At 43.4% G+C, this 26,486-nt stretch overlaps 1 protein-coding gene across 1 annotated transcript in view; it reads right to left on the minus strand.

The window, feature by feature from the left end:
• Nucleotides 1-6: 6 nt before the first annotated feature.
• Nucleotides 7-26,486, minus strand: part of LOC119882524 (collagen alpha-4(IV) chain-like) — a 39,863-nt gene continuing 13,383 nt past the window's right edge. Inside the window, exons 4-16 of the mRNA XM_038692563.1 lie at nucleotides 20,801-20,872; nucleotides 10,139-10,273; nucleotides 9,925-9,969; nucleotides 9,714-9,830; nucleotides 8,019-8,087; nucleotides 5,010-5,045; nucleotides 2,876-2,938; nucleotides 2,716-2,751; nucleotides 2,376-2,417; nucleotides 2,014-2,094; nucleotides 1,191-1,235; nucleotides 920-981; nucleotides 7-76 (exon numbers count right to left, since the gene is read on the minus strand). Coding sequence (XP_038548491.1) covers nucleotides 7-76; nucleotides 920-981; nucleotides 1,191-1,235; nucleotides 2,014-2,094; nucleotides 2,376-2,417; nucleotides 2,716-2,751; nucleotides 2,876-2,938; nucleotides 5,010-5,045; nucleotides 8,019-8,087; nucleotides 9,714-9,830; nucleotides 9,925-9,969; nucleotides 10,139-10,273; nucleotides 20,801-20,872 — 873 coding nt within the window. The remainder of the gene's footprint in view (nucleotides 77-919; nucleotides 982-1,190; nucleotides 1,236-2,013; nucleotides 2,095-2,375; nucleotides 2,418-2,715; nucleotides 2,752-2,875; nucleotides 2,939-5,009; nucleotides 5,046-8,018; nucleotides 8,088-9,713; nucleotides 9,831-9,924; nucleotides 9,970-10,138; nucleotides 10,274-20,800; nucleotides 20,873-26,486) is intronic.

Consider the following 26,486-nt stretch of genomic DNA (forward strand, 5'->3'; position numbering starts at 1 on the left):
GTAAAATCACAAAGACGGTTTGTTGACCCACCTTGAACCCTTTCTCTCCGAGCAGCCCGGTGTAACCAGATAATCCCTGAAACACACAAACACATCGCACACGTGTTTATCATGAGTCCATGTTCACACTTTCATCAGGATGAAGTTTACTGTAAATCTTTCACACTTCATTTATTCATTAAAACTTTCTTAAAGGTCAGTCTGTCACAACTGAGGCTCTCTTCATGAGAACAGGAGGCGCACATCGCATATCAGGTCATAACTGATGCTAACTGCTGTTAGCTAGTTAGCTCAGTGATGCAAACTTAGTAGTCCTATTAGCTGACTGAGTACAAAATGAGCACCAGAACCAGAGCCGGGCTCAGCACAGCTTCTAAGACCGACGGACTCCAGTTTGACGAGTACAGTACGGTTCGGGCAAGGAAGGCAGAATGTTTTCACTTCTAACTCGCTGAATTAAAGGTTTATTTCCACCAAAGCAGAGCTGGAGTGGAAAGACTAACCCCGACGGCTTGGTGAGCTTCATTGTTTCTGTGGAGTTTGGATAAAGTGTGTTTCAGGATGAGTTCACGAGGCGATTAGTCCAGTGAAAGACAGAAACCTGACTTCTGTTTGATTAGGAAAACAGGTGAAAGAACATTTTCCCTTCTGTTATATTTACACATCTCCCAGCTGAAACTATAGGGAGGCCTGAGCTGCAGTCTCTGGCTGTCACCTCTCCAGGTACCAAAGTGGTCTTACAGCACAGGACGGGCCGGGCTAGCTGGTTAGCATGCTAACTTACAGTCTGTACTACCACACCCAGACTAAACCTCTGGTCGTATCGTGAAGAACACCACAACAAACTCAATTCAATCGGTTTATTCTGGGCAACATTTACAGGGAGTACTGATCAATACTGTGAAGGAGGGTTACTCACCCTGGGTCCAGGAAACCCCAGAATCCCCTCTCTCCTTTGATCCCTGGCAGACCGTCCAAACCCTGAAACACAGATCCTCTTTATGCACAGTAATCGATATGTGATCAATTATATTCTGCTCTCATCTGATAATGAACTAAATACTAAACGTGTCTAAATGTAGAACATTCATCAACCAATAAACTTCTGACTGAAGTAGAACACGGGAGAACCCTGGACCGAGTGTTCCTCCAGCTGGATGTTAGTGGTCTGATCTGGTATCTGAACTTACCGGCTGTCCCTGAACTCCACAGACACCTTTAACACCTTGAGGACCCTGAAGAACCAGCAGAACCCCACATTAGAACAAACAGAACCAGAAGTGTAGCACAGCCATGGACTAAGTACAGTAGAACCACAGTAGACACGCAAAAATCGCATCTGCGGTAGTATTGCAGTAGAACCACAGTAAAATGACAGTAGTACTGCAGTAGAACCACGGTGAAATGACAGTAGTACTGCAGTAGAACCACGGTGAAATAACAGTAGTACTGCAGTAGAACCACAGTAAAGTGACAGTAGTACTGCAGTAGAACCACAGTAAAATGACAGTAGTACTGCAGTAGAACCACAGTAAAATGACAGTAGTACTGCAGTAGAACCACGGTAAAATGACAGTAGTACTGCAGTAGAACCACAGTGAAATGACAGTAGTACTGCAGTAGAACCACAGTAAAATGACAGTAGTACTGCAGTAGAACCACGGTGAAATGACAGTAGTACTGCAGTAGAACCACGGTAAAATGACAGTAGTACTGCAGTAGAACCACGGTGAAATGACAGTAGTACTGCAGTAGAACCATGGTAAAGTGACAGTAGTACTGCAGTAGAACCACAGTAAAATGACAGTAGTACTGCAGTAGAACCGCGGTAAAGTGACAGTAGTACTGCAGTAGAACCACGGTGAAATGACAGTAGTACTGCAGTAGAACCACAGTAAAATGACAGTAGTACTGCAGTAGAACCACGGTGAAATGACAGTAGTACTAAATACTGTCTAACCTGATTGTCTAATCTGTAATCTGATTGGCTGTCTGACACTGAAGCCCACCCACCTGTTCTCCTTTGATGTACAGGTCTTCTGGAGGGTCGACGTACTCAAACGGCCCCGGTGGCCCCTGGGGGCCCTGCTCACCCTGTGGACCACACACAGAACTTTAATACTACTACTGCACAGTACTACACAGTACTATGCAGTATAGCATTACTGCCACAGGACTACTACAGTAACTAAACAGTAAGTTCTGCTCTCTGAAGCTTTACAGTCTCCCGACTGTTGTTCTTCTGGCCACGCCCCCTCAGTGATGTCACTGCAGGTGATTCTTGCAGCTGTCAGAAGGAAAACACCTGCTGTGATGTCACTGAAGTGGGCGTGGCCAGAAAACGTTTTTTGTTTTTTTTCCCTGAACATTTTTACCTCATCTCCTTTCTGTCCGGGCAGGGATCGACCTTTTTCCCCCTGAAACAGAAACAACAGCGCCTGTTAGATGTTCACCTGTTATCAAATACTTTACAAATACTGTGATCTATCATCAGAACAGTTAAAGGTCTCTGAGCTGCAGTTAGAAGAAAACCTTCGTTTCACATTTTCTGGGCTAAATTTAAACTATAAATATACATAAATAAACGCTGGTATTTAAATAATCAGTAACAGCACAGACTGTCAGAAGCTCAGTTTAAACTAGACTTCTTACTAAATTATCATCACGTAAAATTTACAAATAATAAAACTTTCTATATGTACATATAATACTTACAGGTGAACCCCTGGAACCAGGCCGACCAGGGAAACCCTGTAGCGAGAGACAGATGTTAGCAGAAGATAATACTATATACTACAACATGTCACTTCTATGAGTCTTAACTGAGTAAATTATATTATAGTTATCGTTAATTATTTGTGTTTCTGTGACTCACGTTGGTCCCGTCCAGTCCTGCAGGACCCGGAGCTCCGATCAGACCAGGGCGACCTTGTTCACCCTGCAGACACACACTTGAAATGTAAGTCGTCTTTTTGTCAGCATATATCATTCTTTGCTTATGTAAAAGTAGTAATACCACACAAAAATACTTCATTACAAGTAACAGCTGCAATCAAACTGCTACAAGTACTAAAGTATTATTAGCTAAATGTAATTTTCATGTCATACTGTAAATATGACCAGAAAACTACATTTTCATAAAGAAATCTGTTGTTGTTATTAGATCAGTCCGTCTGAAACTTCAAACAAAAAAAGACAGAGATTATGAACAATTTAATTTTAGAAAATTGGAGCTTTTGTCACAGATAAACACACGAAGGACTGAAATGAATCAATAAGCTGATTTTATGAATTACGATTCCTCATATTTTACAAAATGTAAAATCTTAGTAACTTATGTTATCACAACCCGTTCTCCCTCCCCGACTCGTCACATATGGACGCGTGGTCGAGACCCATCGGCAGTTTGTAACGCACTGGGGATCCCTGTATCCCTGACATTAACTTACGTAGTTATTTTAACCCAAACCAGAATCTTTTCCGAACCTTAACTAAGTAGTTTTTGTTCCTAAACCCAACCAAACTGCCACATTTCACGACTTTAATGATGTCGTGAATCAAAATGGCGATGTTTCGAAACACTGGCGTTTTATTTTAAAAGTCTAACCGGACATTGCATGTTTATTGTTGCTAAGCGTTGCTAACTTGACCGCGGAGCCTTAAATGTCTAAAAATGACGCTAAAGGGGTACCCAGGGTGGTAGAAAGCGACGCCAAAGGGCCTTGACCAAGCGTCACATATTGACGCTTGGTCAAGGCCCTTTGGCGGTCAAGATGTGAGTCGGGAGAACGTGTCGCTTATAACTTAACGTTCTAACTCCCAACTCGTCACATGTGAATTCTTGGTCAACACCACCTGCCGTCACTTTTTAACGCCCCTGGGTTCCCATTAACATCGTTTTTGTATGTCTAGGGCTCCGCGGTCAAGATAATAATAATTATTCATTTAGCTGACGCTTTTATCTAAAGCGACTTACAACTGCTATTCATGTCAGAGGTCGCACGCCTCTGGAGCAACGAGTGTGTCTATGAAGATTCTCAGTCATCCAGGTCATAGTTATCCAACGAAGGTTAAAGTCAAGGGCAACTGGACTTGGTTGAAGATACTGGAACGTCTTCCAGTATCTTCAACCAAGTCAGACACAAATCTACCTCCGGTAGACTGCGTGAGTTTATAACAATGATGAGGCCTCTAGTGACGTCACACCTCGCGGGAGGCAACGCTTTGTTATACTGAGAAAAGAGGCGGATGCAAATTTCGGCAGGTAGCCTTCAACATCTGTTTTGGCGAATTATGCATTCACTTCTTAAGGTCCTTTTAGGACACTTTGCTGTTTGAACGCCACATGTTTTTGCTGAATCTCAAGAAATGGTACTTTTACTAAGTGTAATAATATATTAACGATTCTTAACGTTCATAAAATATATACTGATCATTTATCACATTGATGAACCCCACAAAGAATAGTATGGCGTTTAAAAGCAGAACTTTAATGCATTTTCATATAATTCTCGACAGGCGTGCAAAATCGGTATATGTGTATAATAGTACTTTTATGGTTGAACAATGGCTCTAAAGGGCTTCCACCGGTGCACTGAATTATGACAAGAAAGGCTGCCATGTGAGTTGGTACCGGACGCCGGAAGACGTGACAAAGAGTAGCTATCTGACGCTCTGGGAATAAGAACAGGCTGAAATATCTTGGAACAGTTATCGTCTCCAAACTGAACTGAAAGCTGTGAAGTCGTGTGCAAAAAGAGTTCCGGCGTTTGTTTTCTTTGAGGAAACTGTCCCATTTCCACGTTGAAAAAACCACAATGACCTTGTTCTACCGTGCTTTTATAGGTTTATAATCCCAAAATGTAGAACAAAGCCGCCCTTTGTTCCAGCAGCCAACACTCAGAAGTACTGTACACAGTACAATACTTCCTTCTGAAATGTAGTGTACAACAAGTAACTCATTGTTGTACTTGAGTAGAGTAAATGTACTTGTTTGTGTTTGTACTCACCGGCAGACCACGAAGTCCACGGGGCCCGACTTCCCCCTGTCAGACACAAAAACATCCCATAATCCGTGGTTGTCATAGAAAGAATTTAATAATGGATAAATCTTTAATTGAAGTAAATCTATTTTATATCTCAGTACACTGAATATCTGTCCAGTTTTGAGTGGACAAAACAAGACATTGAGTTTAGTCGATTAGCCAAGACACTGATCAACAGATTGATTGATTGATTATGTTTCTCGGTTTTGGGGTTCTTGATGTTTTGGATGTTGCTGTTCTTCTTCTTCTTCTTCTTCTCGTGTCTTGGTGTGTTGCGCTTCCTGTCTCAGTGTCCTTTTGTCATTTGTTCATTTGTGCTGTTTCCTGTTTTTCTTTGAGGTTGTTTTGTCCCTGGTGTCGCGGTCAGAGACTGTTTAAAGTGGTCATATTCTTCTCATTTTCAGGTTCATCATCTTATTTAGAGGTTGTACCAGAGCAGGTTTACATGGTTATATTTTTGTCATACTGCACATTGCTGCAGCTCCTCTTCTCAGCCTGTGTTGAAGGCTTCGTTTTAGCTATGGAGTGATACATCTTGTCTCTACACGATCTTTGTTGAGAGCTGCACATGCTCAGTTCCTAGTTAAGGACTACTAGCCAATCAGAAGCAGAGAAGGGCGGGTCGGCGAGAAGCCGGTAAACAGCTCGGGTTCAGCCGTACGTGTTGCCGACCGGCTCGGCAACACGGACTGGAGCGAGAGTTTCAGAGCGGTGAGTTATTAATCTGTATCCATAAAGTTTTAACTGAGCTCTGTCTCTACATCACAGGAACAACTTCATGTCCACTGACTGCCTGGAGGGTAGCTAGTGTTTGGAAGGGAGAGGAGAGCTGTGTGCTGCAGCTCGCTGTTTCTGAGGGCGTGTCGGAGTAGCCGCTCGGCGAGCGTTATATGAGGCGCGTTTAGCTTTCATCCCTGTGACGTCACAGGGATGAAAGGGAAGCGGCTGGACTATAAACGAGCTGTTTTCAGTTCAGAGCAGAGTTTTCTGTGGGAGATGGGAACAGATCAGATTGACTACATGTCGCCAAATACTGCGTGGAAAGGCGCCACACGTGATGTGTGTGTTAGATGTGCGTGTGTTATAAAATACCAGGCTGCCTTCTGTAAACGTATACGGGATGCTGACTGTATCCATAACTGGGGCGGCTGTGGCTCAGGGGGAAGAGCGGGTTGCCTGTTAATCGGCGGTTCAATCCCCGGCTCCTCCAGGCCCTGAATTGTTCCACCAGTGTATGAATGTGTGTGTAAAAGTGCTTTGAGTGGTTGAAAAGTCTAGCATTTACATTTACATAACCAGTGGGATGAGCTCATGGCGTCACGTCACCGGCACTCTGGATAGAGCCGTAAATGAAGGCGTTGTGGTGAAAGCTTGTGCATGCGTAGTAGAAGTATAGCCTGTGGAGAAAAACTTACTTTGGGACAAAGTCCTCAAATGTTTTCAGATTGTTGGTTCTTATTCTGTTCTCTTGTCTTACTGCTTAGTCCTGTGATTTAGTTCATGTCTTAGTATTTACTCCTGGTACTTTGGTATTCGTTATTTTGCCCATGTCTGCTCCATGTTTGGTTCTTAGTTCAGTCTGTTTTTCCTGTTAGGTTTTGTAGTCTATCTGTATGATTAGTTTTTAATCTGTTCTGTGTTCCAGTATGTTTCTTCTCTTGTTGCCTGTGCCTCGTGTTCAGTGTTCTCCCGTGTTTCTCCCGCCCTCTCGTTAGTCCCTGGTGTTAAATGTTTGCCGTTCCTGTTCAGTCTCTGTCCGGTCATTTAAGTGTGTTGTGGTGTGAAGCCTGTAGTTCTGAGTCTCCTCTGTCTGCTTGTCCCCCCCCCCCCGCCTATGGATTTTCCGTGGGATTACTCTGTTCCTTTTGTATTGATTTGTTATGCTGGATTCGTTGGACTCAGCCACTAGTAAGTGTGCTCGCTTTGTGTTAAATAAACCTTTCTGGACTGAACCTGCTCTGTGTCCTCCGTTTGGATCCGCCAACCTGCTCAACTCTACAAACCTGTGACATATGCAGGTTTTATGTCCCCAGTTTTGGTTCTCTGCCCGTTCATTTAGAGAGAGATCTGATCCTGTTAGTCCCAAGAAACTCCCTGGAGACGTTACCAAGATGGCTGCCGAGTGGCGGGACATGCCTTTATAAGGACTTTGGCTGAGGTCAAATAGTCTTTTTCTAACTGAGTGAAGTGGCAGCCATGGTCGGATTCTATAAAAGCTAAGGAAAGGTGCTTCAGTGCTTCCTTTCTTATCTCCTTTAGCAAAGGGTACACCGGACCATCCTTTACGAAAGGAAAGGAGGTAGTGCCGTCCCGCTGGAACATTTAAAGCGATGCAGCGTTGTAGTTTCACCCACGAAAATTTAGAAACAACAGAGAACCCATTTTATATCATACCATAAATATATATAAATTTCTTCTCCGTCAACTCCATCCAGTTTGGAGGAGTCTTGCAAAACAAACACATTGAATTTCTATTTTACAATATCATCATCATAATAAAATACTATACACATAAATGTCTTGAAATGGGGGCGCTGTTGAGCGATGGAGGAGTAAGACATGTTCATCTTAGCTCCGGTAACTTTATTTTCTTAAATACACTAAACGCCTGTGTATCCGACCTAAAACACTCTGGCTTAACATACCGGATCTGTGGATTCCTACCTGTGAGTTTCCGGATATGTGTTTGGTTTTGGACCAGGTTTTCACCTGTTTATTTAATAAAAAGTGTCTGCATTTGAGCCCAAAAGCCTGTCTGCATTCTGGCTGACCCTGGCATTATGAAAAGAATATTTAGTAACTGCAGTACACATCATTCATCCAATAGTTGTTGAGTTACTGTGTATGTGAGCCGTGACGCTCGCTAATGAACTAACTAGCTGTTAATCTGATACATAAATATAATTACACACACACGAGTGTATGTATACGTATATGTACGTATATGTTTACTTATAGTACAGGTGTACTTACAGTTGTTCCAGGGTACTGTATGAAGAAGACCGCTGGATCTCCCCGAAATCCCTTCAGTCCTGGTAAACCCTGCAGATTAAAACATAGTTACCATGGTCATTACTTAGAGGTGCTCCGATCACTGGGTCTATTTGAAGCCTTTTATTTATCATGTAGCATTATTCAGTATACTGTATATTTATTTAATTAGTCCTAAGAACAATGTATTAAGTGTTAAAATGAACAGATGATAAAGTATCACGAAATGGCAACTGTTTATTTTATTGGCAGGAAACATGGGCAACAAATTACACTCAATCTGTCTTGGAGACTTAAACCACAGCAGCCTTTGCCTGGTTATTGCTTAACAAATACAGCTTTCCTGTGGAATAAACTACAAAGCATCTTTATAAGTTTACTAAAACCATAAAAGCTGCAACAAAAAAGGCTGTAGCCAAAATAATTAGGAGATGAAGGAGCACAGGGATCATGAGTCGATGAAAAACTCAGAGAAATACAGAGAGGAGTCAGAACTGCCTTCAATGAGATTTGAAAATAAGGAAAATTTAAATAAATAAAAGTACAATGTTAATTCCATATTATACTGTTAGTATATTGTTAATATTACTTATAGTTAGGCTACTATATTCATTATAATTTCATATGGTTTACCACTAGTAGGTTATAGGCCTCATTTATTTAATCCTTGTGCACGAAACACAGTCTACATATCTTACTTGCTGCCACCGACTTTACCAGAGGAGAGAGTAGCAAACACTTTAAATACGGCCAGCAGGTTTTCATTTGATTTTATAAAGGTTAAAGATACGGGCGACTTACAGGGAAACATTTAAAACGGAGAATACGGGAGAATCTCGGGGAAAGCAGGAGGGTTGACATGAGAGGAGTGGGGTAATATGAGACTACATCCGCACTGCTACGGTTTTCAGCTGCGTATCAGAGTTGCTCTCCGTCTATATTAAAACGACTGAAAACACACATCTAGTGGCCGTTCAGGTAGCCCACACTGGGCGTGCACGAGCCAGTGTACACGTGAAGCAGATGGTCTACTGCGCAGTTGCAGAACATTTAGCGAAAGCAGAAAGTAATATGTAAATAATTAATAAGTTAAATAACGGTAAAATAATACAGACGAAGAACCACACCGGGCCTTCTTTTAGACAACGAAGTGGAACTGGTACTGAAAGTACAGAGAGATGGCAGCCAGCGGCGGGAAACAGACTGGGAGTCGTCGCAAAGTAAACAAAGCGATATGCAGGCTAACTGTTAAGTGTTGTTTACACAGTACGTATATTTTAATAAAAATACCGCATGACTGATCAGTCGCTTCCTGTCTGAAAAGGACTAGCTAGCTTTGAAAACCGCTCAGACCGCGTAGTGAAACATGTTAGCTGCCGTTGAAAATTTGTCTGGCGAGTATTGCATCATCTGATCGCCTTTTCTTATCGGCCTAAACTACTTAAAGCCATTATCGTCCGAATACGATCGGTGATTGATTGATCGGGGCGCCCTTTCTTAATACTACAGTACTCTGCACCTTTAAACTACAGTACGCTGTGTACTTTGTAGTATTCTTACATGCATACACAGTACTGTTACATGAGATGAATATCTTTAACTCTACATGTTTGAAGAGTTCTATAATTGACATGATCATCACAGAGACATTTTAATTAAATATATGTTGTTTCTGACCCGTTCTCCGTCAGGTCCAAATTCTCCAGGAAGTCCAGGACCTCCTCTGTCTCCTCTGGTTCCATTACATCCGTCCAGCCCAGGAAAACCAGGTCCTCCGGCAGGACCCGGGTGACCCTGAACATACAAACACATGCTCAGAGTCTGACCTTTTGAACTGTACCTGGGCCAATCAGAGCAGCTGAGAGGATGGGGGGGTGGGGCTTCTTACCGGGAGTCCTTCTAAACCTGGAAAACCAGGAACACCAGCACTTCCCTGAAACAACACACAGCATGACAGCGTTAAAAACTGAGGTACAGGGTTACGTGTCGGGTTCAGGTACCACATGGAGACTGGAAGACCTGTGATTGGTCAAACTAAAACAAACTGTAACAAGAAGAACAAAAAGAACCATCATGTTTACAATAGAACCATGTTTATTCACCACGTCTCCCTTCGGTCCTGCAGCTCCTATTGGACCCTCATCTCCTCTTTGGCCCTTCTCTCCTGCAGGCCCCTGGGGGCCCGGAAAGCCAGGGGGGCCTGGAGGGCCCTGCCGCCCCGTAGGACCTGGAGGACCCTGCAGAACATTAACAACACTGTTAGAAATTGATAGAACCTGTTCAAGCATGACAGAACCCAATAGAAGCTGATGCTGTAGAACTTAGCAGAATTAGAAAGAACCCTTCAAACCTGATGGAACCCATTTAGCATGACAGAACCCAATAGAAGCTGATGCTGTAGAACTTAGCAGAATTAGAAAGAACCCTTCAAACCTGATGGAACCCATTTAGCATGACAGAACCCAATAGAAGCTGATGCTGTAGAACTTAGCAGAATTAGATAGAACCCTTCAAACCTGATGGAACCCATTTAGCATGACAGAACCCAATAGAAGCTGATACTGTAGAACTTAGCAGAATTAGAAAGAACCCTTCAAACCTGATGGAACCCATTTAGAATGACAGAACCCAATAGAAGCTGATACTGTAGAACTTAGCAGAATTAGACAGAACCTGATGGAACCCATTTAGCATGACAGAACCCAATAGAAGCTGATACTGTAGAACTTAGTAGAATTAGATAAAACCTGTCAAACCTGATGGAACCCATTTAGCATGACAGAACCCAATAGAAGCTGATACTGTAGAACTTAGCAGAATTAGATAGAACCTGATGGAACCCATTTAGCATGACAGAACCCAATAGAAGCTGATACTGTAGAACTTAGCAGAATTAGATAGAACCTGATGGAACCCATTTAGCATGACAGAACCCAATAAAAGCTGATACTGTAGAACTTAGCAGAATTAGATAGAACCTGTCAGACCTGATACAACATGTTAAAGCATGACAGAACCCAAAAGAAGCTGATGCTGTAGAACTTAGCAGAATTAGATAGAACCCTTCAAACCTGATGGAACCCATTTAGAATGACAGAACCCAATAGAAGCTGATACTGTAGAACTTAGCAGAATTAGATAGAACCCTTCAAACCTGATGGAACCCATTTAGAATGACAGAACCCAATAGAAGCTGATACTGTAGAACTTAGCAGAATTAGATAGAACCTGATGGAACCCATTTAGCATGACAGAACCCAATAGAAGCTGATACTGTAGAACTTAGTAGAATTAGATAAAACCTGTCAAACCTCATGGAACCCATTTAGCATGACAGAACCCAATAGAAGCTGATACTGTAGAACTTAGCAGAATTAGATAGAACCTGATGGAACCCATTTAGCATGACAGAACCCAATAGAAGCTGATACTGTAGAACTTAGCAGAATTAGATAGAACCTGATGGAACCCATTTAGCATGACAGAACCCAATAAAAGCTGATACTGTAGAACTTAGCAGAATTAGATAGAACCTGTCAGACCTGATACAACATGTTAAAGCATGACAGAACCCAAAATAAGCTGATACTTTAGAACTTAGCAGAATTAGATAAAACCTAATAGAACCCGTTTAGCATGACAGAACCTAATAAAAGCTGATACTGTAGAACTAGAGTAGTAATGAATAGAACATGATAGAACCTGAGGGAACCTGATAGAACCTGACAAAGTAAAACCCGGTACAACCTGTCACAAACTAATACAACCTAAGAGAAGCTGACAGAACCAGATGTATAAACTAGAAAGAGGTTATGAATCTACTACTGGGGAACTTTAATCTTAAAGAAATCTTTATATTGAAAAATATTCAGCCTGATGCAAGAACCACGTGCAACAACCTATGGTACCACCAGATTTGTTCTAATGTGTACTGATTTAGGAGAACTTAATTAATAAGCTGTTCAGACCTCATATGTGCGATTAATATGGCCCTGAGCCCCTGCTTATGATTTTCACTAATTTGATTAGTTATTTAATTACAATGAGTTTGAAAATAAATAAATGTATTAATTACACTTTGATTACACTTCCTAATTCCTAATTATGTATGTAATAAAATACATAGAACCTGAAGAAGGAACAGGCGAAACGCGTTGTTCACAATAATCACAGTAAAGTCATCTCAGTGTCCGAAGGCTTGTTTTTGATTTTTATTTGCTAAATCCTGCGATCTTCCAGCACCTGACTGTTGTTGGTGTGCACGGGAAATTTCTCGCTCCATAACTGTATTCATATAGCCTAACGGCATCATCATCCGAGGTTTAGAATACAGCAGGCTGTAAAACGTGTTTGAGCGCCAACTCTGCAGACAGACGCAGAGGTCCAGTTTCCTTAAATCCGCTGCTGACGCTGTTAAACATGACAGACTTTCCTTTATGGATCCACAACAGCAGGATTTCAGTCTTTTTGCTCGTTGATGTCATTTTCATGTATGAACACTTCATATCGTTAGCTTGGCTTCCTGTCTGTCCTGATCCCTAACGCGTCCCACCTGTGTTCAATTACCCTCCCCCCCCCTCTGTTGCACTATTTAGGTTTGCTTGTTCTTGTCAGTTTGTTTGTTCATCGATGATGAGCGTTCCTGCTTGTTCTGCTGTGATTTGGACTATTCTTTTTTTTTGGATTATTGTTCCTCAGAATGGATCCCCCTGCTGTTGTTTGGACTGCACTCTAAGTTATTTCTTTGGTTAAATAAACCAGCAAACAGATCCTACCTTGTTCAGCGTCTGCATTTAGGCTCGACTCGCTGTTTCTGCCTGCGCGCTCAACCAACCCTAACGTTTATATATCGACTGATATGTTAAAAAATAGAAAAAAGAACAGCGATGCATTTGTGATATTTGTGAAACAACAACATCTCTACATATCTTACAGTTTTTTTCAGTTGCTAGGATGCAATGGTCAAAACTGAAGCCGTATTATCACAACTCTTCACACAGTCTGCATTACCAACATGCATGTTGGCCAAACAGTTAATCTCACCTCCAAAAGTCACACAAACCACCAAAACACTTCATACATGTCTCAAAATAAACTCGTTCAACCAAAACACTGGCAACAGTTCTCACTCAGAAAGCAAACATAACAAACTGACCTACAAAACACTAACAGGGAGCACTATGATAAACTTTAATCACTGAAGTATGAATGATTTTTCATTTAAAGTTTTTCTCAGTCGCCTTTGAACATTTCTTGCAGTATTATAAAACAACACATGACAGTAAAAACAGTCAGGGCGCAAATGTGAATCTTGTCCAATCTCATCCATTCATACATCCAGAAAACGAGCAGCCTCGTGCATTTCAAATCACTGACATCATAACGGTGTGTTTGAAGAAGCGTCTCGGTCAGGATGTTACATCATATTACACTGAAACACATGACAGTAATGGAAACAAACAAGGAAGGATGGAAAAAGAGAGACATCTTCCTTTATGAGTGTAAATACAGATAGATTCTTTGCCACAAAAAAAATTGATGGTTTTATGTAAAAAGTGATTGAACATGTCTGAATTTAGAAACAGCTGAGTTCTGTCTAAGCTCGACTGATCCTGGATCTGTGAGGACAACATTGTTATAAGGCTGAATGTCAGATAAAAACATATCAGCTGATGTTTGTTTTACAACTTAAATAAAATATACACCAACATTTTTAAACTGTGGGTGGTAAATGAAAACACACCACATGGATGAATTCCCCCATTGTTGGCAACTAAGATTCGCCACCTGGAGATGTGAACGCTTGACCTTCGTACCCCAGAGCAAGACTGAACGAGCCAGAGGTGAGATCTGGTTCTCAAACACCTTCTCACAATGACATCACATGTGCCGGACTCAGATATCTTTGTCCCTTTAAATTTAAAACAACGTGTGTTGTGTGTTGTGGTGATAAATTCTGAATAAATACACACATCATTCTGCTACTTTGGAGTTTTTGTCAAATACTTTAGTGACGTTTGCTGCCACACGGAGCAAAAAAGCAAATGTTGTGCATACGGTACAAATCCCAGCAAGATCCAGAAGATAAAACCCTTCGAAACACACAATATCTGCCATCTAGAGAACGTATTATGCCACGAGATCTCGCTTGATTAAACTGTGACGATATTTCTGGTGAGGTAAAAAGTTGTCTCTCGAGATTCACACAAATTACATTTTTCACACGCTGTCAAGCCGCACATTAATTTTCTCCCGCAGTGAAATACAAATGTATAACTGATAGATAGACTCGCAGAGCGAATCAACTCCGCCCGGCTGACGCCACACCGGCGTAGCCCCGATAGTAATCAACTGCAGACAGCTGTGACGAGTGGGAACGTAGCTGGTAGAGTTTTGCAACATAACCATCTAAAAACTGAAGAGCAGCCTGCTTTATGAGCTGCTGAAGTTAACCTGTGTGGATCTGTGCTGAGATTTCTGCCTGATCACAAGTGTTACTTTAGGTTTCACAAGCAACATGCAGTCCCAACCTGCGTCGGCCAAACGGTCTGAAGGGGATAACGTTACTACCAGCGGATCAATAACGTAATGCAGCGCAGAGTAAAGGGCAGCTAGACTTCTCAGTAAATGACGACGTTAGTCTGGACGCGTCAGAGAACCCAGATCTGTGGGAGAGATTCTGAATGTGCAGAAAGTTTTGACCATGAGCAGAAAATCTGCTGAAACACAGGAGCTGTTGAAGTCCAGGAGTTTCTAACTGAATTAACACTAAATAATTTCACATTGAGGTGAAAAGGAGCCACAATCCCATTTAAAGAGGTGACTTCCCCAAACAGAGACACAAAGAGGAGGGAAGACTGAATCCTGACTCAGCAGGGATGAGATTAAATAAGTTGATCTACAGGAGAAACAGATCTGAGAGCAGCACTGACTTAGATTCTGGTAGAGTTGGGCTATAGATTTAGAATCGTCACCTGCCACCTGAACTTTGTAATCTTTTATTCTGTACATATAAAAATCACCCTAAACTGGGGCAGAAAGATTCATCGGAATGCAGGAAATAAAGCGTTTAATGCTCAAATTTTTCATATAATTAAGCACTAATGATTTCTTAAAAATAGTGTTAAAATCTCGTCTCGTTTCGATCTCGTGAACCCGATCTCGAATCTCGTCTCGTCTCGTGGGTTAAGTGTCTCGTCACACCGCTATTAACTTCAGATCAGCGAAGTCTGATGATGATCCTCACAAAGTTTGGGGACAATTCCCCGAAGGCGACGCATGTTACAGGAGGAGAGCAGCACAGAGAGCGGAAAACATTTAATTCAATCATTTGGAAAAATTATATTAGCATAATTTTGCAACAAGAGCGCCACCTAGTGACCGAGTGGAAACTGCTGATCCAGCTTTCTTGGTAATCGGACAGAGAATATTTTATTCATGTTTTTACGTTAATTTAGGGCTGGACACTAATTATCGTGATATATAACAATATAACAAGTGTACAACAAATGTTTAAATTTGAATCATGAACAAATCAGCACTTTTTTAGGGACGTACCGAAATGAAAATTATTGTCCGAAGCCGAATATAATGAAAAACTTTCCCGAATACCAAACACCGAACAAATACATTCACATTTACCTTTTTTTTTTACCACTGCATGAATTAAACCGTCAAAAAGTGCTTTTTCCTCAGTGTTTCCCACAGGACGTGGAGGGACTATGGTGGTGGGGGTCCGGGGCCCGAGAGGCTCCGGTAAAGTAAATTACATGAGTCCGTTTCCTTTTAATGAACACATGTAACATGTTTTATACTTTCTGTGAATTTAATAAGTTAATCTTATTTCCATCCTGTATAGACGCCTTATTTTGAAAACCGGACGTTGTCGCATGCGTTTCCTCCTCGCGCTTTGATTTCAGTTGGCAAAAAAACGCTTTGGTGGACACGGGCCCTTAGAGCGAGGCCTATACTGCGCTGTGATTGGCCAGCTGTGTATTCGGGGCGTGGCTTAGCGAAGGGTCAATTAACTTTCAGTCAGGAGCAAGAATCAGCCTTTAAACCTGAAATAATGGTTTGACATTTATCCTGATAATTATTGGTATCGAGTGTGTGAGTTATTAGTGTGACAACATTTGGGCCGTATCGCCGAGCACTGACTTCATTGTCTCTCTTCTACCTGTGAAGCAGCTGCTGCTTGTAATTTCCTTGTTTTTAAACACTGAGCAGTTTTACCTGCATTACAGGTGCAAATAAACTTTATTATTATTTTCATCACTGTTGTTAATTTAGGAATTAGGTGTTCTGGTGTGTGTGTGTGTGTTTGTGTGTGTGCTGATTTGTGCCAAGTCGAAAACCTTCTCTTGCGGCGCCCCCTGACATTATGCGCCCTAGGCAACCGCCTATGCCGCCTATGTCCCACCTAAAATCCATCACAGACCCAGACCAGATCCTGGACCCCCTGCAGTTTCCCTACAGAGCCAACAGGTCTGTAGATGATGCAGTGAACACGGCCCTTCACTACATCCTCCAGCACCTGGACTCCCCAGGAACCTACGCCAGGATCCTGTTTGTGGATTTCAGCTCTGCTTTCAACACCATCATCCCGGCCCTGCTGCAGGACAAGCTCTCTCAGCTGAACGTGCCTGACTCCACCTGCAGGTGGATCACTGACTTCCTGACGGACAGGAAGCAGCAGGTGAAGCTGGGAAAACATGTCTCTGACTCCAGGACCCTCAGCACCGGATCCCCTCAAGGCTGCGTTCTTTCCCCCCTTCTCTTCTCCCTGTACACCAACAGCTGCACCTCCAGTCACCAGTCTGTCAAGCTCCTGAAGTTTGCGGACGACACCACCCTCATTGGGCTCATCTCTGGTGGGGTGTGGTGGTGTGTACTGAGTGTGTGTGTGTGTGTGTGTGTGTTGTGTACTGTGTGTGTGTGTGTGGTGTGTGTACTGAGTGTGTGTGTGTGTGTGTGTTGTGTACTGAGTGTGTGTGTATGTGTGTTGTGTACTGAGTGTGTGTGTACGGAGTGTGTGTGTGTGTTGTGTACTGTGTGTGTGTGTTGTGTACTGTGTGTGTGTGTTGTGTACTGTGTGTGTGTGTGTGGTGTGTGTACTGAGTGTGTGTGTGTGTGTGTTGTGTACTGAGTGTGTGTGTGTGTGGTGTGTGTACTGAGTGTGTGTGTGTGTGTGTTGTGTACTGAGTGTGTGTGTACGGAGTGTGTGTGTGTGTGTTGTGTACTGTGTGTGTGTGTGTGTGTGTTGTGTACTGTGTGTGTGTGTGTGTGTTGTGTACTGAGTGTGTGTGTGTGTGTGTGTTGTGTACTGAGTGTGTGTGTACTGAGTGTGTGTGTACTGAGTGTGTGTGTGTTGTGTACTGAGTGTGTGTGTGTTGTGTACTGAGTGTGTGTGTGTTGTGTACTGAGTGTGTGTGTGTGTTGTGTACTGAGTGTGTGTGTGTGTGTGTTGTGTACTGAGTGTGTGTGGTGTACGGAGTGTGTGTGTGTTGTGTACTGAGTGTGTGTGTGTGTGTGTTGTGTACTGAGTGTGTGTGGTGTACTGAGTGTGTGTGTACTGAGTGTGTGTGTGTTGTGTACTGAGTGTGTGTGTGTGTGTGTGTTGTGTACTGTGTACAGTGTGTGTGTGTGTGTGTGTGTATTCTGAGTGTGTAGTGTGTGTGTACTGAGTGTATGTGTGTGTGTGTGTACTGAGTGTTTGTGTGTTCTGAGTGTGTGTGTGTACTGAGTGTGTAGTGTGTGTGTACTGAGTGTATGTGTGTGTGTGTACTGAGTGTGTGTGTGTTCTGAGTGTGTGTGTACTGAGTGTGTGTGTGTTGTGTACTGAGTGTATGTGTGTGTGTACTGAGTGTATGTGTGTGTACTGAGTGTGTGTGTGTGTACTGAGTGTGTGTGTGTACTGAGTGTGTGTGTGTGTGTACTGAGTGTATGTGTGTGTACTGAGTGTGTGTGTGTGTACTGAGTGTATGTGTGTGTACTGAGTGTGTGTGGTGTGTACTGAGTGTGTGTGTGTGGTGTGTGTTCTGAGTGTGTGTGTGTTCTGAGTGTGTGTGTGTACTGAGTGTGTGTGTGGTGTGTACTGAGTGTGTGTGTGTGGGTGTGTTCTGAGTGTGTGTGTGTGGTGTGTGTTCTGAGTGTGTGTGTGGTGTGTACTGAGTGTGTGTGTGGTGTGTACTGAGCGTGTGTGTGTACTGAGCGTGTGTGTGTACTGAGCGTGTGTGTGTGGTGTGTACTGAGCGTGTGTGTGTGGTGTGTACTGAGTGTGTGTGTGTGGTGTGTACTGAGTGTGTGTGTGTGGTGTGTGTTCTGAGTGTGTGTGTGTACTGAGTGTGTGTGTGTGGTGTGTGTATTGAGTGTGTGTGTTCTGAGTGTGTGTGTGTGTGGTGTGTGTTCTGAGTGTGTGTGTGTACTGAGTGTGTGTACTGAGTGTGTGTGTGTGTGTGTACTGAGTGTGTGTGTGTGTACTGAGTGTGTGTGTGTGTGTGTACTGAGTGTGTGTGTGTACTGAGTGTGTGTGTGTGTGTGTACTGAGTGTGTGTGTGATGAGATGTGACAGCTGTGATCTCTGTTAGTCCTCTCTCTGTCCTTCTTTCTCTGGAACCACTGAGCTGTGAAATCACTGAGACAGACCCCTTCCCACAATCCTCTCTGCCTGTCTGCTGCCCCAGCTGTACAAACACACACTAACAGTGCAACACAGAAACACACAGACGGGAGGTCAGTTCATGTTCTGGACGCCCGTCTGCACAGAAAAGTGTTTCTGTTTACTCGATCAGCTGATTGTTGAGTGACAGCGGAATGTCATGTGATGCTTTATGAGCCGTTTCATTGGCTCCTGAAAGGAAACTGAATATTACACAGGTTATTCACTAAAAGGGCACACGACCTCAGACATCTGGACCACACTGACTGTCTACAGGCACATCTGGACCAGATTGTGTGACTCTGTACAGGCACATCTGGACCACATTGTGTGACTGTCTACAGGCACATCTGGACCACATTGTGTGACTGTCTACAGGCACATCTGGACCACACTGACTGTCTACAGGCACATCTGGACCACATTGTGTGACTCTGTACAGGCACATCTGGACCACATTGTGTGACTGTCTACAGGCACATCTGGACCACTGGATCTTTTTTTCTTTAATCTGTTGACTTTATCTAAAATGTGTTTTTGGAAACAGAAGCTCAGAGTCCAGGGAGGCAGAGGAGTAAAACTGTCTGGACCACATTGTGTGACTGTGTACAGGCACATCTGGACACACTGACTGTCTACAGGCATATCTGGACCACATTGTGTGACTCTGTACAGGCACATCTGGACCACACTGACTGTCTACAGGCAGAACTGGACCACACTGTTACTCTGTACAGGCACATCTGGACCACACTGTTACTCTGTACAGGCACATCTGGACCAGATTGTGTGACTCTGTACAGGCACATCTGGACCACACTGACTGTCTACAGGCACATCTGGACCACACTGTGTGACTGTCTACAGGCACATCTGGACCACATTGTGTGACTGTCTACAGGCACATCTGGACCACATTGTGTGACTGTCTACAGGCAGAACTGGACCACACTGTTACTCTGTACAGGCACATCTGAACCACACTGACTGTCTACAGGCACATCTGGACCACACTGTGTGACTCTGTACAGGCATATCTGGACCACATTGTGTGACTGTCTACAGGCAGAACTGGACCACACTGTTACTCTGTACAGGCACATCTGGACCACACTGACTGTCTACAGGCACATCTGGACCACATTGTGTGACTGTGTACAGGCACATCTGGACCACACTGACTGTCTACAGGCACATCTGGACCACACTGTGTGACTCTGTACAGGCACATCTGGACCACATTGTGTGACTGTGTACAGGCACATCTGGACCACATTGTGTGACTCTGTACAGGCACATCTGGACCACATTGTGTGACTCTGTACAGGCACATCTGGACCACACTGACTGTCTACAGGCACATCTGGACCACATTGTGTGACTCTGTACAGGCATATCTGGACCACATTGTGTGACTCTGTACAGGCACATCTGGACCACACTGACTGTCTACAGGCACATCTGGACCACACTGTGTGACTGTCTACAGGCAGAACTGGACCACACTGTTACTCTGTACAGGCACATCTGGACCACACTGTGTGACTCTGTACAGGCACATCTGGACCACACTGTGTGACTCTGTACAGGCACATCTGGACCACATTGTGTGACTCTGTACAGGCACATCTGGACCACACTGTGTCACTCTGTACAGGCACATCTGGACCACACTGACTGTCTACAGGCAGATCTGGACCACATTGTGTGACTGTCCACAGGCACATCTGGACCACATTGTGTGACTGTCTACAGGCACATCTGGACCACTGGATCTTTTTTTCTTTAATCTGTTGACTTTATCTAAAATGTGTTTTTGGAAACAGAAGCTCAGAGTCCAGGGAGGCAGAGGAGTAAAACTGTAAATCTGTGTGCATGTGCGGAATCTGCTGACTCAGTTTAAGGTAAACAGCTGCTAATTTAACTCCAACACATTCCTCACGAACACTCCTCCATCCATCAGCTCCTTGTTACAGCGTGTGCACGTCTTTGTTCTGTGGTTTACGAGCCGACAGTGAAAGTGTCACAGGTCTGTTAATCGAGGTAAGTGTATGCGGATGCAGCTGGTTTCTGATTGGCTGCTGTCTGTGAGCGAGCGCAGTCTCACCCTTGCTCCTTTGGCTGGGAAACACTGACAGGTGGAGCAGTCCCGACCGCCGCACGGCTCCGTCAGGTCGCCCTGAAAACCAAGAGAGAACACAAACATCATCACGACACCGGTATGACATCACACCTCAATTCAGCTCAACAGTGACCGCCCACTTTTTTCACGGCTCCAGTTCTAAGTAATTTCCTCCTTCATTCACTTAATCATTGACTTTTCCAAATATCCTTATTTAGAGAGTTTTAAGCCTTGAACTAGCTATGATATGCTACTACAATATGAATCATGAACCATAAAACATTTGAATCGTAGCTAAAAAACTACAAGAAAAGTGAACATAATTATTTTCCAAGGACTTCCAACCCAACGGTAGTTTAGCTCGCTTCCTCCTAAACTGAATCCTTCTTTACTTTTGGAAGCTCACTGTTGAGCTCTATAAATCATCAACTTAATAATTAGCCAATCATATATTTTCATATCAAATCAGGGTGACTCTGTGGAGGTATGTACTGCAGATAACCCATTTTGCAGTTGCTGACCTCATTGAGCAGAGCAGAAGAGTGTGTTTTCAGGATTGTTTATTCTCCAGACTGCCCCAAGAGTCTCCACAGTATGTTGGTGGAGGAGTTTGCGGACCCCAATGACCCCCTGGGAGCGGTGTTGTCTGCTCCTGGTTTAGTCATCCAAATCAAACTGTCCCCAGGTAAGGGGCCCAATTACGAATCCAGAACCTTTATACAGCTACAGCTTCAGAAGCAAGCTACGGCGCCCCGACTTAACTGAGCTCATTGGTGAGCAAAGATGCTCCATCTTTCCATCTACTCTACTGAGGCCCAACGGGGCTAAGCCCAAAGGAATGACATAAGGTCACTACTTTGCTGGCCCACGGCAGCATTTTCAACAAGTGAAAGTAGCACAAAGACAACTTATCAAATGTTGAAACTGAGAATATTTTTGTTTTGGGAAAATTATATAGCAATTCTGAATTTTCAAAAAAGTTGGGACAGGGTCGTGTTTCCCGCTCTGCTGCATCACCTCTTCATTTAACAAGACTGCTCAACAAGTTTCATAATGCGCCAAACATTTTCAGCAGGGGACAAGTAACTTTTTCTCTCAATGACTAAAGCTAATGTTACTGAAGCTAATGTCAATTTAGCAAACGTCAAAGAACTTCCATGTGTAGATGATGTGACAAAAGAACTTGAGCTGTTGGATTAAACGTATCAGGTGAGATATATTTCTGCATGGAACGTAGCTAAGTTATCTAGCTAGGAGCAACCAAGGAATGAACGTTAGCTTAGCATTATCGCGTTAACACGTTGGTGACGTATATTGTGCGAGACGAGAGATGTAGCTCATTTAACGGTTTTCACACAAAACTAACTAAAGTAACTTTACTGTTTTATGACAAACTGCAACTTTCTTGACTGACAAAATTATCTTTTAAATTGACAAATATCATGTGTGAAATTCAGGGCTCAGTTCAAACAGGATTAAAAGAATAAGTTGTTTCTCGATGTCAAATACTGAACACATTTTTTGGGCCGGAAGCTAAGCGAGTGATTTAGGCTCTCTATTGGGCCTTCACACATGTGCAGGTTACCAGCGCCATGTACGCTAATGCACCCCCATCACGGATGCTAGTTTTGACACTGTGCACTGATAACAAGCTGGAGTGACCCTCTACTCTTTAACCCAGAGGACGCGGCGTCCATGATTCCTAAACACCTTTTCCAGTCTTTTGTTACAAGTGTGCCAACATTTCTGGAACGTGTTGCTGGCATCAAATTGAAAATGGGCATATAATTTTCCAAAAAAAAAACATTTCTCAGTTTCAACAGTTGATAAGTTGCTTTTGAGCTATTTTCAGTTATAGGGTTTCAATGTTTTGCACATCATTACATTTTGTATCTATTAGCATTTTACAAAGTGTGCCAACTTTTTTGGAAACATGTCTGGAAGCAAACTCCTGGACAGGAGCAAGACACTGATTTTCAGTGTGCAGGCTAGTTTTCGGCGAATAAGAAGGTAAACTCTGTGAGACTAGATGCTGGTCTTCCGCCTGGGGACTCCATAGTTGTGCTGGGATATGCTCATGTGGGTGAGGTTGCTGCCTGATCCGAGTGGTGTTCTTTGGACCTCTGTGCAAGTTGTGGATTGTCCATAAGTGCACCTGGAACAAGAACACCTGAGGCCAGTGATCGAGTTTGTAATCATTTAATCAGATCTGTGGCCATGTGTCTTGGATACTGAGTAAAGAGAGGAGCAGGGCTGTCAACTCAAACAGGTAGTGAGGGGAACTGAGGGCATTTTGAACAGTACCTATCAGAAGTGGTCCAAGGAAGGAAAAGCTGTGAACCGGCGACAACTACGGATAACAGGTCTCTGTGAGCCCGTTCCGCTCTCTGCAGGCTGACGCTACTTATCCACATGGAGCATTTCAGAACAAGGGCATCTGATTTTGCCGACTTGTTCAGATTTTGCTAATTTGTTCAGTTGTCCTTGATTTCGTTAAATTGTGTCTTGTCTGTTTTAACTAAGTTTATTGTTGATGTATGATCAGGAGTCTGCAATGGGTGTTTTATTTTGAAAATCGACAGGACTCTCTATGTTCTGTGTCTGACTTCCTGCCCGGTCCATCTGCTCTGTGCTGCTTGGCGTGGCTTCAGTCAAAAATAGACTGGCAGTGAATATTGAACTTTAGTGAATTGGAATATCTGGCAGAAAAATCACAATCAGATTTTTTCTAGCCTGTACCTATCCGAAGTGGTCCAAGGAAGGAAAAGCTGTGAACCGGCGACTTGGTCATGGACAGCCAAGGTTCATAGATGCACGTGGGGAGCGAAGGCCGGCCCGTGTGAGACGAGTTAGTGAAGGTCAAACTGCTGAAGAAGTTGATGCTGGTTCTGGTTCTGATCGGTGATTAAGCAGAGTGAGAGTCAAACATGTTCTCAGTGGGTTCTGGACTCCACCGTGGTTGTTTCCTTGTCATTTTCTTGACCAGAATCTGAAGGTGCAGTCGAGGTGTGGAGAGTGTCTGTATGGTGATCTTAGCACTGTATCTCTGCTTTTTGCGAATGATGTGCAGACTCCAAACACACTGCAAGGATTATAAATCCCATCAGTCTTGGGGGCGCCGCGGGTTCCTCCAGGAAGAACTGAAGGATGTGGCTAAGGAGAAGGATGCACAAGCCGTCTTCCTTAGCCATTAAGAACCGGACCACTAAAGCAGCAGACCTGCCTCCAGGTTTGTTTTTCCTACTTGTTCAGACTGCAGCAGAGTGAGTTCTGAGTTTTGGGGTGTATTTTCTCCAGCGTGTTTTGTTTTTACGGTGTCTTCTCTGTGTTCAGACAGCAAGGAATGTAAACACCGTGCGGAGACAGACAAGCATCTCTGAGATTCTCAGGAAGCAGACAGCTGACTGTGTGTGTGTGAGTATCAGATAACGTCAGCGACAATCATACTTCATTTTTTTCTGACCCACACACTCTTTGAACAGTCTGAATGAGGACAGATGTGAAGCAGCTTCTGTTCATCTGATATGAACGAAGTCATCAGCGCTTCAAACTCAGTTCAACACAAAATACCGACTGCTGCTGCTGCTGCAGCCAAAACACACGGATGTCTGTTCATGTCCTCCGTACAATAAAACACGTGTGGAGCTGAAGAAATCTCACCCCCCTCCCTCCAAAGCCACTCCCCCAAAACACATGTTCATGTGCAGTGAGTGCACACGGGTGGACAGGCAGGTAGGCCAGCCAATCATTTCAGCCAGGCCAAATTAAATGATTGGTCGAGTCCTGCAACAGCCACAGATACGGGATCTATTGATGACTGTCGGGATGGAAGAGAAAATGCCTCTGAAATAAACTGGCCACCTTATCTTTAATGTACGCCGTTCATTTTCAGATCACTGTGCCTACTTAACTTTTATGGACACCGATCAGCCATAACTCTGTCAGTGGATGGGATCTATCAGGCAGCAGGTGAACATCGTGTCATCATAGCTGATGTGTTAGAAGCAGGAGAAACAGGTCAAACTGTGATTCTAGAGGACTGGGTCAGAACAGCTCCAAAATCGTCTGCAGGGTTCAGTACTAGGGCTGAACGATTAATCGCTTTCAAATCGAAATTGCGATTTGAAAGAACGCAATTAAAATGTAGGTTAATTTTCCAGTTCATCTGACCCGTTTAAAACAGTCATGCGGTTACAAATTCGTACCGTTGTCGTCCTTGTCTGACTGATCTGCTCACCAATCACAAGCACCATGCGCCTCATGTTATGGTCCTACTTACCAATCAGAGCGGGCACAGGGCCTGTACGTTTTACAACAACTGCTCTAGGATCTATACTCATATAGAAGGATCGATATCTTCCTGTCACCAGGATAGTAACTACTCGGTTGATAGGAACTACTTTCCCTTCCGCCTGTCAAAGTCATGCTTGCGCTGTGTGTGATGTGTGTGCAAAGACAGTGAAATACTTTGGCAACACTGCAAACTTCGCTAAACATCTGAGACTAACTCAATAATATGATGATGTTATGAAGAGGCTATAATTAAAGAATATGACAGTAGTTAGATGTCTTGTCATTATGCAGCTATTATTTTGAATTGGTAAGGCTACAGCCTACTATTATTATTATTTCTCTCATAAATACAGAAACAGGAGAGGGAGGTCACATTAAACTAGAGATAAAATATGTAAAAAGTATTGATATCGGCAATACCAGCCTGGGTATTACTTGGTATTGGATCTTTTAGGAATTAAGTGGTATCGCACCTCACTAGAGCCCGCTCCGCTCTCTGCAGGCTAATGTTTCATATCCACATGGAGCATTTCAGAATTAGAGCGTCTGATTTTGCTGACTTGTTTGTTCAGTTGTCCTTGATGGTTAAGTAGCCATGTAGTTAAATTGTTTCTTTTTTTGTCTGTTTTAACTAAGTTTATTGTTGATGTATGATCAGGAGTCTGCAATGGGTGTTTTATTTTGAAAATCAACTGGATTCTCTATGCCGTTCTGTGTCTGACTTCCTGCCCGGATCATCTGCTCTGTGCTGCTTGGCGTGGCTTCGGACAAAAATAGACTGGCAGTGAATACTGAACTTTAGCAAAACCTTGCAAATCGAATCGTCATCGGAATATCTGGCAGAAAAATCCAATTAGCAATTAGATTTTTTTCTAGCCTGTACCTATCCGAAGCTGTGAACCAGCGACTTGGTCATGGACGGGCCAAGGTTCATAGATGCACATGTGGAGCGAAGGCCGGCCCGTGTGAGACGAGTTACAGCAGGTCAAACTGCTGAAGAAGTTGATGCTGGTTCTGATAGAAAGGGTCCAGGCCTCAACGGGTCAGGGCTGTTTTGGACCTACATGTTTACCAGCAGGTGGTCATAATGTTATGGCTGAGCGGTGTAACTGATAAAGACAAATCACTTCAATAACAGTCAACTAACAAAGTGCTTTACAGCGGTCAACGTCAAACACGCTCACAGAGCGGCGTGAATAAGGAATAAAGGAGTATGAAAACCTCTGGAACATAACGGGCAGTGTGGATGAAGAGGTACTCGGGTTCATCTGATGGTGCTGTGGGGGAACATCCACCACAACAGGGAGGGAGCCACTGTAAAAAAGGACCTGACACTGACGGTCCCCCTTCGTTTATCCCACACTGAGTGTCCCTGTTG

Source organism: Micropterus salmoides, unplaced genomic scaffold, assembly GCF_014851395.1.
Source record: "Micropterus salmoides isolate LMB-PRFRI ecotype aquatic unplaced genomic scaffold, ASM1485139v1 Ms_hic_scaffold_3, whole genome shotgun sequence".
NCBI classification, from domain to species: Eukaryota; Metazoa; Chordata; class Actinopteri; order Centrarchiformes; family Centrarchidae; genus Micropterus; species Micropterus salmoides.